Raw genomic sequence first — 14,757 nt, forward strand, 5'->3', positions numbered from 1 at the left:
TAGGCAACAAATCAGCAACAAACACAATACAATTAAAAATCATGAAGTACAACATTAAAGGGTGGGGTCTCAGAGACAAAAATGTTTGAAAGTGACAAGGCAAAATGAGAAGCCGTTAAAATAAAAAGTGTGGTTCTTGACTTTATTAAGGGTACAAAGTAATTCAAGAGTGAGGAAGTAATGTTTAAAGCTCGGCGCAATATTGGCTCAGCCTCACCTGGATTAGCACCTTCCAATCTGGACATGACATCCCAGGAAGGATGTCAAAGTCTGGGTTACAGAGGTGATTGGCACCGGCAATGAGGGAATTCAGTTACGTGGCAAAGGGCAGGGGGAGTGGGTGTGGGTAGGGTGGTCTTTCAGAGGTCCGGTGCAGACTCGTTGGGCCGAATGGCCTCCTCCTGCACTGTAAGGATTGTACGATTCGATCAGTAATAAAGATATGGAAATTCATGGGGGCTTTTAGGGCATCACGGTGACTCAGTGGTTAGCACTGACGCCTCACGTCGCCGAGGACCCGGGTTCAATCCCGGCCCCGGGTCACTGTCCGTGTGGAGTTTGCACTTTCCCCCCGTGTCTGCGTGGGTCTCACCCCCACAACCCAAAAGATGTGCAGGGTAGGTGGATTGGCCACGCTAAATTGCCCCTTCATTGGAAAAAAAAAGATTGGGCACTCTAAAATGTGAAATAAAAACTCATGAGAACTTTTGATATAAAAAATAAGGAGAAACATTTTTCTAGCAGAAGGTGGACTTATTGTTTTAGGTGAAAAGAAATGATAGGAGAAGGATTTTATTTTAACTCTGCGAGTGGTGATGAAAGGGCGCTGGATGCAGATTGGGTAAATAACTTCCAAACGGGATAAATCCTTGAAGGAGGGGAAAAATAATGTCAAGCCATGGGGGTAGTGGAGCCAATTGTATAGCTCTCTCAAACCTCCACAAGACATGATGGGCTGAATGGCTTCCTTGTATCCCATTGGATTCTCCGGCTGGCAACCAGTTTGGAAACGCTGAAGGAAACTTCTCCGCGCAGCAGTTCAATCCACCCAGTGCCAAGCACCGGAAGAAGGCCGGTTACCTCATCCCCGAGGTAAGCCATTAAAAACAGGGCCACCTAGCATGGGCCTCCCACTTCCTGTTCAAAAATATACTTCCTGTTGTTGTAAGTTTTGGCCCCCTTTCCCTGCCAGTGTTGGCCATGATCAACGATCAGGTCAACACGTCTATTCAATCTTGCTACCTTCCTGTCACGATGCTGAGTAGAAGGCCTTTCTCTATCCAAGCCCATGCATTCACCAACATTTGACAAGGAAATCCATTGAACCAATGTCACTCCGACCTCACAAGATCGTCCACTTACAACATAAACCACTGCAGCATCTGACGGAATTTAAATTCGGGCAGATAATAAAATCGAGTCTCAGTAATGACGACCAGGAAAATACCGCCGATTGTCGTTAAAAATCCCCTCTGGTTCACTCACGCCCTTCAGGGAGGAAAATCTGCCAACCTTACCCGGTCTGGCCTACCTGTGACCTCTGACCCACACAGCAATGCGGCCAACTCTTGACTGCTCCTCCGAGATGGCCGGGTCACTCACTCAGTCCGAGGGCAATCAGGGAGGGGCACTAAATGCTCGGCCCGGCCAGCGACGCCCACAACACATCAAATAATATTTAAAAACTCCCAGATGGCGGGCGGTCAGTCAGATCCGGGATGAAACGTGCTCACGTGGTCATTAAAAAGGTCGGTTTGACGCTGAAATTATTCCCAATCTTCCCTCACCGTAACGGAGTCAAAGAACCTGTGTTGAAGTCAATCAGAATTTGTGGAACGTGACTCGGTCCTTGTGTGACCCCTTATTTGAAAACGCTGCTCCTGGTTCTCGATTCCTACCCCCTCCCACCCCCCACCCCACCCCACCCCCCCGCCCTGAGGTAAAAACATCCTCCCATGGTGCACCCTGATGAGCCACCTCAAAATCCTACATTCTTCTCAACCCCAAGTATAGGAGCCAACCATTCCTCACAAGACAAGGCCCTCACCCCATGAACCTGCCGGGTGGACCTTCTCTGAACTGCCTCCGATGTCAGTAATAATCTGGCGCAAGCATCCTTCCCAGATTACAAGCTGCAGCAAAACCTGAGGGTGCAATTTCTCTGCTCTTGCCACATTTCCTGCAGCTGCTAGGGGGCCTTACCAAAGCTCCCGGCAGTCCTCGCACTCCTGCGAATCCCCGTAATCCAGCAGGACCAGGTTTTCCAGCTGAACCAAAGGGACCGGGGTCTCCCTGGAAGGAAGGAAGGGCATTAGAATTTCCAAACATATTTCCAAAATAAATTCTCATTAAAATTCTTTAAAAGTTCCCGTGAAAATTCCTGATTAAAACTTCACAAAAATTCCCAAAGGATTCCCATTAAAATTTTCAAAACAATTCCCATTCAAATGCTTTAAAAATGCCTGTTACAATTAGTTCAAAATGCCCGTTAAATTTCCCAAAAGAATTCCATTAAAAATTTTCAAAACAATTCCCAAAATTCTTTAAAAATCCCCATGAAATTTTCCCAAAAGATTCCCTTTAAAATCTCCAAATAAACCCCATCAGAATTCCCAAGATTCCCATGAAAATTTCCAAAACAATTGCCATTAAAATTGTTCTAAAATTCATCCCATGAAAATTCCTTAAAAATTCTCCCAAATTTCCCATTAAAATTGCCAAAATAATTCCCATCAAAATTCCCAAAGATTTCCATAAAAACTCTTTTAGGAATTCCCATTAAACCGCCACAAAAATTGCCCCCAAATTCCCAAATAATTCCCATTAAAACTTGCAAACAAATCCCAGCCAAATTCCCAGAAATATTTCTGGAGTAAATTTCAATTTCCTTGGGTTATCGCAAACTCTCCCTGGGTGCATCGAATGGTGTCTTTACAGGTTAACGGACTGGGAGATCCCCATGACCGGTTTCAATTGTTCGGGGTGGGGGTTGGGGTTGGGGAGCAGCTTTGGGCAAGAGAGAAGGTGGTGATGAGTGGGGGGGGGGGGAAGAGCTATTTTACGCAGCGTGTGGCGTCGAGCTGAGACCATGAGGGCGGTTGAAGGAGAAGCGATGACAGATCTCAAAAGGAGGGAAGTAAACCTGCAGCGTTACGGGGATATATCAAGGGGGGGGGGGGGGGCGTGAGATGTGTAATGTGCAATGGCACTGTAACACAGTGGCTAGCACTGTTGCCTCACAGCTCCAGGGTCCCAGGTTCGATTCCCGGTTTGGGTGACTGTGCGGAGTCTGCACATTCTCCCTGTGTCTGCGTGGGTTTCCTCCGGGTGCTCCGGTTTCCTCCCACAAGTCGCGAATTCACTGTTAGGTGAATTGGACATTCTGAATTCTCCCTCTGTGTACCCGAACAGGCGCCGGAATGTGATGACTAGGGGATTTTCACAGTAACGTCATTGCAGTGTTAATGTAAGCCCACTTGTAACACTAATAAAGATTATTATTATATGATGGCTCTCTCCGGCAAAACACACCGACTGCTTTGGCCTGGAGAAACACAGACTGAAAAGATCCGAGGCTGTGACCGACACGTTTTAGCCAGGCTACCGTTTTCACTGCGTTAAGTAGCTTCAGTTGACCTGAACTCAGGGAGACGGGGAGTGTATGTGGACTCTGAGGAGTGGGGGCAGGCGATGGGGCTGTAGTGGTGGTGGTGGTAGTGGGGGCAAAACAGAATCCAGCTCTGTGGAACGAGAGACGATGTGCTCAGCACACTAACTCCGGCCAAGCTGAGAAAACATCCTCAAGAATCGGAAACTCCTGGGAATCGCCGAGAACAATCAGCAAACGTACCTTAGCCCCTTCCTTTCCAGCGGTACCTGGGATTCCTTGTTCACCTGGAGGACCTGGTGCTCCAGGATGTCCACGCTCTCCCATCAGTCCACTGTCACCCGCAGAACCCTAATGGACAAAGGGAAGAAAAAACCTCACATTTATATAGTGCTTTTCACATTGCAATGCTCTGTACGGCCAACGAAGCAAGCGCAGTTACGGTTGTGATGTCGGAAAGACGGCAGCTAATTTGCGCACAGAAAATTCCCGCAAGGCAAATCCTCAGAATAATGACTGGCTAATCTGTTTTCTCACGGGGGGGGGGTTCTCTTCTCCGCGCCGGCCCCCGGGCAATATGGTGGAGCCCTACAGGAGCCCAGCGCGGAACAAAGAGGTGCCCCCACGGAACAAGCCCGCCCGCAGATTGGTGAGCCCCGATCGTGGGCCAGGCCACCATGGGGGCCCCCCCGGGGTCGGATTCCCCCCCCCCCGTGTCCCCTCGAGGACCGCACCCGCATACTCACCTGCCAGGTCCCGCCGTGCGTGAGGTGAGTAATTCACGCCGGCGGGACTGGCCAAAAATGGACGGCCGCTCAGCCCATCAGGGCCCAGAGAATCGCCGGCGGCGGGGGGGGGGGCGCTGTCAACAGCCCCCGACTGGCGAGGCGGGAATCCCGCTGCCGCCCGAAAAGCGGCGCCGGAGAATAAGGCAGCCGGCGTCGGAGCGGCAGGGCGGGATTCGCGCCTCCCCCCGGGGATTCTCCGACCCGGCGGAGGGTCGGACAATTCCGGCCTTTATGTCCCACAGAAAGGACAGCGTCTCTGACAGTACAGCACTCACTCGGTACTGGGCTGGAGTGTCAGCTTTGATTCAGTGTAGGCCCCGGGCCCACGGTCTTCCAATTCTCGAGGCAAGATTGCAACCAACGGAGCCACGGTTAACACTCATTTCAAATCTCAGCTCATTTCCGAGAGCTTCCTTACAATCTACACTCATCATTAATAATAGAGGAGATGCTGGTTGTATTAAACAGCTCTACCTGTCGGGATTTCCTGCTGGAGATGTAATCGAACAATATTCATTAAACAGTCTTGAGGGGTGTACATGTTTTGTTGCAGGAACTTCACCAGTGTTACCAATTTAAAAAGTGTATCTACTCCGTCACTATTGTTTCTGGGGATGGCTAGGCCTGCAATTATTACCCATCCCCAAGTGCCCTTTGTTTAAATCGATAGTCTATTTGTTACATGTGTCGCACTTTCCGTCTGAGAGTCTCAATTGCAGGGGCCTGTTTGATAGGCTTTCCCCATCGTCGCCTACAGGCCTCACAGGCACAACCGTCCAATGCGTTCCTAGAAATGGAGCTTCAGGTCCCCGTCCATGGGATGTGAGCACGGTTGTCAAGGCCAGCATTTGTCGCCCATCCCCGTCTTCCCTTGACCAGTGCTTTCCGAGGATAGACCACTTTGCGTTGGATTTTTGTGGTATCCCCACAGGAGATCCAGCTATTTATTCAAAATTAGAATGTGGGGCACTCTACTGCACCCAATCACCGATGCCCTGCTCCAATCTGCCCAAGCAGCTCTCCAGCGTTAGTCACCCATTTTCGAACGAGAATTCTGTAGATGGTGGTCAGTAACTGCAAACCATTTCTCCTGACTGTGACGATCTGCTCCTCCAAATACAGAACGTAGCGCTGGCAGAGGATTGTTCAAATCTGTTGCTTCTGCATCATCTAGGTTCATGTGTGTTACCCAGAGATGGTGGGTGGGTGTCTATCTCACTGAAACCTCATCCCAGCAGAATAAACTTGTCCATTTCCCCCCCCCCCAAAAAAACCCCAAAAAGTGGCATCACTGTGGTTCAGATTATCTGTATGGCAACTGATCGCAAGAAATTGCAGAGTGTGGTGAACTCAGCCCAACGCATCACACAAGCTTGCCATCATCCCACTGATTCTGTCTACCCCTCCCGCTGCCTCAGGAATGCAGACAGCGTTGTCAGAGACCCCTCCCACCCAGGCTTTGCCCTCTTCCAGACCCTTCCATCAGGCAGAAGGTACAGAAGTCTGAAGACCCGCACATCCAGACATAGGAACAGCTTCTTCCCCACAGCTACAAGGCTCCTCAACGACTCCCCCTCGGACTGATCTGTTCCCTGTAAGAACACTATTCGCCACGCCCTATGCTGCTCTTACTCATGTATTTGCTTTGTTTGGCCCCTTGTTCCGCACTGTAACCAATCACTGTTTATCGATGTACCGTTTGTCAATGTACTCTGTCGATTATTCTTTTTGTCTACTGTGTACGTCCTGAGTACGTTCCCTTGGCCGCAGAAAAAAAATACTTTTCACTGTACTTCGGTACATGTGACAATAAATCAAACTCTGCTGGAACTATCCGCGTGCATCAAGAGTGCCCCAGCTCTTCGGAGCTTACCTGAGGACCAACGACACCTGGTGGCCCGATGGGTCCAGTTTTGCCTTGGAAACCCTGCAGAATTGGATTGAAATAAAATGAAAAACCAATGAGCTGATATGAAAGGATTGTAAGCACAGGTACAGACTGAGAATGATTTGTGGTATGGCGCGCGGTTGTCTGAGAGGAGAGCTTGAGCAGGCTGGGCCTGTATTGGTCAGGGCTTAGAAGAATGAGAGGTGATCTCATTGGGACATACTCTGACAGAGCTCGACAGGGTACATGCAGGAAGGATGTTTCCCCTGTCGAGGAGGGGCAGGGTTCAAAAACCAGGGGAACACAGGCCGCAATTCTCCAACTGCTGGGATTCCTTCTTCCTACTCTCGTGGGTTTCCCAGCGGCGTGGGGTGGCTTCAATGGAGAATCCCAATGACATGCGGTGGGAAGAGAGAATCCTGCCGCCAGCGAACGGCGCCCCCCACTGGGAGGAGGAAGAATTTCCTCACTCAGAGAGGGAGGCAGATCTTTGGCGTTCTCTACCCCAGATGTCTGTGGAGGCTCCTTCATTGAGAATGTTCAAGACGGAAGTCGACAGTTAGACAGTAAAAGAAATGAAGGGATATGGGGAGAGGGGGAAGATGGCATTCAGCTGCATGGTCAGCCATGATCTAACTGAATGGAGGACCAGAGCTGAGGGGCCGAATGGCCTACTCCTGCTCCTATTTCCGATGACAGGTTGTTCTGTAGAGGAATTCCATGGGAAACTGGCAAAGAGAATTACCACCCCCCCCCCCCCCCCCCCCCTGTTTCCTGGAGAAATGAATCTTCACAAGACATGAGCAGAAGATACTCAGGCGCGGGTGCAAGCAGTGATGAGCTTCCTCAATCACCAAACTCCAAGATCTGTCCTCTGCACTGTGAGCATCAGTGGGCGGGACTATTCCGCAAGGGCGTCTGGAGTCGCTGCTTAGAAACAGTACATAACAAAGGTGAAACTTACAGGCTCGCCTCGCTGACCTGGGTGCCCCGGTATTCCGTCCTTTCCTGCAGGTCCCTGAAGGATGACAAGAGTCATTAGCACGATCAGTATCCTCCAGATTATTCGTGAGGGTGCCAACATCTACCCCAAGGTGTATTTGGGGAGTCGGGGGGGGGGGGGGGGGGAGGGGGGGGGGGGGGGTAAAAAGATTCTTTGAGGCCAAAGTGTCTGACATTTCCAGCACATTAACGCCCCCAACTTGCCCGAGGAACAGGTCCTTGTGAAGAAGAAACATGTTATCGGAGCGAGGGACAACAGAACCAAATCTCCCAGCTCTTTGGGAACAAACCTGAAATAATTCCAGATTTTAAATTGATAAAATGGGTCGATGGTATTTGGTCCGAGCGTGCCAATCGAGACTCCTCCCTCTTTGTCCCGCCAGTCTGGACAATGTTCAGCTCCTTTCTCCCTCGTGTGTTTATCCAGTTTATCCTCTAACGCATCTCTGCTCAACCACTCCCTGTGGTAGCGAGTTCCACATTCCCACCACCCTCTGGCGTTCAGGAGCGTCACTGGACTATTCCACTCAACCTCTGCTGAGAACGTACCGAGCGGAGCAGGAGCAGGCCACTCGGCCCCTCGAGCCCACTCAGTAAGATCGTGACTGTTCTGATTGTAACCTCACCCCTCGTTGCTGCCGACCCCCCGATAACCCCCTTGCCAATCAAGGATCCATCTGTCTCTGCCTTAAAAATATTCAAAGTTTCTCCTTCGACTGCCTTGTGAGGAAGAGAGTTCCCGAGACTCCCGAACCTCAGGAGAAATAAATTCTCCTCATCGCTGTCTTACATGAGAGACCCCTGCATTTTTTTAACATTGACCCCTCATTCTAGATTCTCCCACAAGAGGAAACATCCTCTCCACATCCACCCTGTCAACAACCCTCAGGATCTTAAAGGTTTCAATCCAGTCGCCTTTTACTCTTCTAAACTCCAGTGGATACAAACCTAGACTGTTCATCCCTTCCTTATAAGACAACCCACCCATTCCTGATAGCTATCTTTAATCCATTGCTCATCCCATTTTGATTGAGGTGAAGTTGGGACATGAAATAATTTACAACCTTTCAACCATGTAATTATTGAAGACAATGTCTGATTATACATTGATTTGAAATCTATTCTAATGTAACCTCCTGGATTAAGCTGATTTAATTGGGCCGCAAAGCCTCATTCTTTTATTGAACAATTTCAAAGTCTCTCAAAGTTTGTCAGTCTTTGTGCGCATTACATTTCCAAGTTTTATTCCTGTCATGTGAGAGTACCTTTACGAAATGGGTGTTTATTACTGCAGTGATGTCAGAGAGTGGGCGGAGCTGGGCTGTCTGTCAGCTTTTTACTTTTGTTTTTGAGCAGGCTGCAGGATGTGTATTAGTTTCGTTTTCAGAGCTGGATAGCTGCAGTCACAGCCAGAAGGTGTATGAATCTCTCTCTGTAATCTAAAGACTGTAAATCGATCCTGGTGATTTAAAACTAAGAACAGTAGTGACTTTAACCTGATGTGCTTCTGTTGAAAGGTGTTTCTTCTGTCTTCTGGATGTTGTTTGGGAAGTTATTACTTAGTGTTGTATTCTTTGGGGGATGTATTTGAATTAATTGAAAATTAATTGAATTGAAAAAATGGTTGCAAAAATGTTCACTGTATGTTTTAAATAGGTAAACTTGAGTTCATAGAATAAACATTGTTTTGCTTTAAAAAAAACTTTTCCATTTCTGCTGTCCCACACCTGTAGAGTGGGCCGTGTGCTCCCCATACCACAATCTATTAAAACTTGTGGGTCAGGTGAACTTCATGATACACTTTGGGGTTCTCTAAACCCTGGCCCATAACATTCCTAAGGCCTTTTTTTGGTTCTATCAGGTTTCCCACGAGCTGTTCCAATTGGTTTGTGATTTTTCATTGTCTTGGCTTTTTGAACAGTGGACACGCTTGGTCACGCTTGCAAAAAAAAAACGTTAGTGGTGTGACTCTCTTCTCAAACTTTGGGTGGGATTTTTCCGATCACACCCATCCGGATATCGGAAATTCCTGCTCGCGGCGATTCCCATGGCAGGCCGGAACAGAACCCCTTTGTTTCTGTTCCAGTGCAGAAGGAGGTCATTCTGCCCATCGAGTCTGCACCAACCCTTCAAATAACCTCTCTACCCATTTACACTCCCCTGTCTACCCAGTCCTATCCCCGTAACCCAGAACAAAATCCGCACATCCTTGGACACTAAGGGCAATTTAGTGTGGCCAATCCACCTAACCTGCACATCTTTGGAGAGTGGGAGGAAACCGGAGCACCCGGAGGAAACACACGCAGACATGTGTGAATGTGTAAACTTCACTTAGCCACCCAAGGCTGGAATCGAACCCAGGCCCCTGGAGCTATGAGGCAGCGGTGCTAACCACTTAGCCAACATTACTTGGTCTATTGCACGTCTCCCACCTAACCCCAGAGATAGCATTCCCAGCTCCTTGTTGGATTTTCATCAAAGTTCTCCCGGGACTGGTGCTGGGGAATATTCCGGAGAATCGCTGGGTAAATCCGCTCTCCCCACATACACACACCCTTCTCTTACTTTCCACCCCATGCTGTACATCAGCCTCCCACAACAGAACCGACACATGCAACACAGAAATGGAAGAGTATTTCCTGCTCTCTCCCTGCTATATGAATTAATTCTATGTATCATCCCCGATAAAGAAGGCGAGATAATAATAATCTCTATTATTGTCACAAGTAGGCTTACATTAACACTGCAGTGAAGTTACTGTGAAAATCCCCTCGTCGCCACATTCCGGCGCCTGTCTGGGTACACGGAGGGAGAATTCAGAATGTCCAATTCATTTAACAAGCACATCTTTCGGGATTTGTGGGAGGAAAACGGAGCATCCGGAGGAAACCCACGCAGACACGGGGAGAACGTGCAGACTCCACACAGACCCAAGCCGGGAATCGAACCGGGGTCCCTAGTGCTGTGAAGCAACTGTGCTAGCCACTGTGCTACTGTGCCGCCCATCCCCAGGATCGGCAAGACCACGGGGATAAATGTCACGATCCAGGTGTTGATCACCAAACCCACCCTTCACTGGTGCTCCAGTGAGATTATGAAGGCTCAAAGGTGAGCCTCCAGACCAAGAACTCAACAGACTTGAAAACCTCCTCCTCCCGAATAAAAGGAAATGAGGAAACACCACTCACCGGAGGTCCCTTAGGTCCTGGAAACCCGTTCGGCCCCTGAGGTCCTTGAGGTCCCTGAAAAAGCACAAATGACATCATCAGCCTTCGCAAAGCAAAGCGTTGACTCCGATTCTACTCTCCCGGGCCTCGACTCGGAGGAAGCCCGCCCGCGTCCGAGGCTGGTCAGGTTTCTCACAACTGGGCGGTCTGCATCGCGAGCCATCGATTGATCAGCACCAGAGGGTGGTCATTCAACACTGACTTTACTGAATCTGGAACGCAAGATTACCAATTGTGGGCTCGTTGTCCAAAAGCCGTGAATGCAGATTGAGCGGATGCACTAGCACCTCAAACTTTGGACCCCTCCGGGAAGAGGGTTGAATATAACCAAAGCCAGTTTGATCACCTTTAATATACATTGAGTCTGCAGTTTATAAACTACTTTTTACACTTATACAAATGAGCATCATGGTGGAGACTTCCCAGTGTATATAAGATAAAGAATAGGAGCAGCAGCCTTTTTGGGCCTACTTTCCCATTTGATACGATCATGGTCGATCTAAACTCCATTTTCTCAACCCATCCCTTTGTACTCAAGACCTCAATATAAGAGTCAACTGCATTGCTGTGGAGTCACATATAGGCCAGACCAGGGAATGACGGCAGATTTCCTTCCCAGAAGGACATTAGTGAACCAGATGGGTTTTTACGACAATCAACAATGGTTGCATGGTCATCATTAGACTTTTAATTCCAGATTTTTATTGAATTCAAATTTTATCATTTGCTGTGGCAGGATTCGAACCCTGGTCCCCAGGTCTTGCTCTGGGTCTCTGGATTACTAGCCTGCCGACAATACCACTGGACCACTGCCTCCCCTGTCAATGACTGGGTGTCCACAGCTCCCTGAGGTAGAAAATCCCCAAGACCACAGAAGTTTCTGAGTGAAGACATTTCTCTTCATCTCAGCCCAAAATGGCCGAACCCTTATCCAGCGATTGGGAGGCAGAAGTGGAATGTTCGCTGATGATCGCACAATGTTCAGCAACATTCGCAACGCCGCTGAAGCAGTCCCTGCCCTTAAGCAGCAAGACCTGGACAACGTTCAGATGAGCTGACAAGTAACAAGTAACATTCGCTCCAGGAAAGTGCCAGGCAATGGGCACCTCGGACAAGAGTCTAACCATCTCCTCTTGACATTCAGTGGCATTACCATTACTGAATGCCCCACTATCAACATCTTGGCAGTTACCATTGACCAGAAACTGAACTGAACCCAGTCATATAAATATTGTGGATACAAGAGCATTTCAGAGGCTAAAGATCTGGTGGTGAGTAATTCACTCACCTACAAGGCCCAAGTCAGGAGTGTGATGGAACACTCTCCACTTGCCTGGATGAGCGCAGCTCCAACAACACTCATGGAGCTCGACACCATCCAGGATAAAGCAGTCCGTTTGATTGGTGCCCCGTCTACCACCTCCAACATCCACACCCTCCACCACAGTAGCAGCCGTGTGTACCATTTACAAGATGGACTTCAGCAACTCACCAAGGCTCCTGAGGCAGCACCTTCCAAACCCACAAACATCACCATCTAGGAGGACAAGGGCAGCAGACGCGTGGGAACACCATCTCTTGGAAGTTCCCCTCTAAGTCACTCACCATCGTGACTTGGAAACATATCACCATTCTTTCACCGTCATTGGGTCAAAATCTTGTAATTCCCTCCCTAACAGCACTGTGGATGTACCTCCACCTCATCGACTGCAGTGGCTCAAGGCAGCGGCTCACCACCACCTTCTTGAGGGCAATTAGGGATGGACAATAAATGCGGAGCCCAGCCAATGAAGTCCACATTCCGAGGGCGGGATTCTCTGATCCTGAGGCTAGGTGTTGACGCGTCGTAAATGCCGTCGTGTTTCGCACGGCACTGGAGCGACCCACGCCACTCCAGCTGCCGATTCCGGCGTCAGATGGGGACTGCGGGTCTGTGCACATGCAGTGAAACCGGCGCCAACTCGCGCATGCGCAGTGGAACTGGTGCCAACTCGCGCACGTGCAGTGAAACCAGCGCCAACTCGCACACGCGCAGTGAAACCGGCGCCAACTCGCGCATGCGCAGTGAAACCGGCGCCAACTCGCGCATGCGCAGTGGAACTGGTGCCAACTCGCGCACGCACAGTGAAACCGGCGCCAACTCGCGCATGCGCTGTGAAACCGGCGCCAACTCGCGCACGCGCAGTGAAACTGGTGCCAACTCACGCACGCGCAGTGAAACCGGTGCCAACTCACGCACGTGCAGTGAAACCGGCGCCAACTCGCACACGCGCAGTGAAACCGGCGCCAACTCGCGCATGCGCAGTGAAACCGGCGCCAACTCGCGCATGCGCAGTGGAACTGGTGCCAACTCGCGCACGTGCAGTGAAACCGGCGCCAACTCGCACACGCGCAGTGAAACCGGCGCCAACTCGCGCATGCGCAGTGAAACCGGCGCCAACTCGCGCATGCGCAGTGGAACTGGTGCCAACTCGCGCACGCACAGTGAAACCGGCGCCAACTCGCGCATGCGCTGTGAAACCGGCGCCAACTCGCGCATGCGCAGTGAAACTGGTGCCAACTCGCGCACGCGCAGTGAAACTGGTGCCAACTCGCGCACGCGCAGTGAAACTGGTGCCAACTCGCGCATGCGCAGTGAAACTGGTGCCAACTCGCGCATGCGCAGTGAAACTGGTGCCAACTCGCGCACGCGCGGTGGAACTGGTGTCAACTCGCGCACATGCAGTGGAACTGGTGCCAACTCGCGCACGCGCAGTGGAACTGGTGCCAACTCGCGCACGCGCAGTGGAACTGGCGCCAACTCGCGCACGCGCAGTGGAACCGGCGCCAACTCGCGCATGCGCAGTGAAACCGGCGCCAACCTGCGCATGCGCAGTGAAACTGGTGCCAACTCGCGCATGCGCAGTGAAACTGGTGCCAACTCGTGCACGCGCAGTGAAACTGGTGCCAACTCGCGCACGAGCAGTGAAACCGGCGCCAACTCGCGCATGCGCAGTGAAACTGGTGTCAACTCGCGCACGCGCAGTGGAACTGGTGCCAACTCACGCACGCGCAGTGGAACAGGTGCCAACTCGCGCACGCGCAGTGAAACTGGTGCCAACTCGCGCACGCGCAGTGAAACCGGCGCCAACTCGCGCATGCGCAGTGAAACTGGTGTCAACTCGCGCACGCGCAGTGGAACTGGTGCCAACTCGCGCACGCGCAGTGGAACAGGTGCCAACTCGCGCACGCGCAGTGGAACTGGTGCCAACTCGCGCACGCGCAGTGGAACAGGTGCCAACACGCGCACGCGCAGTGGAACTGGTGCCAACTCGCGCACGCGCAGTGGAACTGGTGCCAACTCGCGCACGCGCAGTGGAACTGGTGCCAACTCGCGCACGCGCAGTGGAACAGGTGCCAACTCGCGCACGCGCAGTGGAACTGGTGCCAACTCGCGCATGCGCAGTGAAACTGGTGGCAACTCGCGCATGCGCAGTGAAACTGGCGGCAACTCGCGCATGCGCAGTGAAACCGGCGGCAACTCGCACATGCGCAGTGAAACCAGCGGCAACTCGCGCATGCGCAGTGGAACTGGTGCCAAACTCGCGCATGCGCGGTGGAACTGGTGCCAACCCGTGCATGCGCAATGAAACCGGCGGCAACTCGCGCATGCGCAGTGAATCCGGCGGCAACTCGCGCACGCGCAGTGGAACCGGCGGCAACCCGTGCATGCGCAATGAAACCGGCGGCAACTCGCGCATGCGCAATGAATCCGGCGGCAACTCGCGCACGCGCAGTGGAACTGGTGCCAACTCACGCACGCGCAGTGGAACTGGTGCCAACTCGCGCACGCGCAGTGAAACTGGTGCCAACTCACGCACGTGCAGTGGAACTGGTGCCAACTCGCGCATGCGCTGTGAAACTGGTGCCAACTCGCGCATGCGCAGTGAAACTGGTGCCAACGCGCGCATGCGCAGTGAAACCGGCGCCAACTCGCGCATGCACAGTGAAACTGGTGCCAACTCGCGCATGCGCAGTGAAACTGGTGCCAACTCGCGCATGCGCAGTGAAACTGGTGCCAACTCGCGCATGCGCAGTGAAACTGGTGCCAACTCGCGCACGCGCAGTGAAACTGGTGCCAACTCGTGCATGCGCAGTGAAACTGGTGCCAACTCGCGCATGCGCAGTGGAACTGGTGCCAACTCACGCACGCGCAGTGGAAATGGTGTCAACTCATGCACACGCAGTGGAACTGGTGCCAACTCA

General features: G+C 51.5%; 1 protein-coding gene across 1 annotated transcript in view; it reads right to left on the reverse strand.

Annotated features, from left to right (window-relative positions):
- The window catches only part of LOC140403200 (uncharacterized), a 330,215-nt gene that overhangs the window by 74,273 nt on the left and 241,185 nt on the right, over nt 1-14,757 (reverse strand). The window contains 5 exon segments of the mRNA XM_072490949.1: nt 2,203-2,292; nt 3,851-3,958; nt 6,269-6,322; nt 7,248-7,301; nt 10,474-10,527. Of these exon segments, the coding sequence (XP_072347050.1) occupies nt 2,203-2,292; nt 3,851-3,958; nt 6,269-6,322; nt 7,248-7,301; nt 10,474-10,527 (360 nt within the window).

Source organism: Scyliorhinus torazame, chromosome 27 (genome assembly GCF_047496885.1).
Source record: "Scyliorhinus torazame isolate Kashiwa2021f chromosome 27, sScyTor2.1, whole genome shotgun sequence".
NCBI classification, from domain to species: domain Eukaryota; kingdom Metazoa; phylum Chordata; class Chondrichthyes; order Carcharhiniformes; family Scyliorhinidae; genus Scyliorhinus; species Scyliorhinus torazame.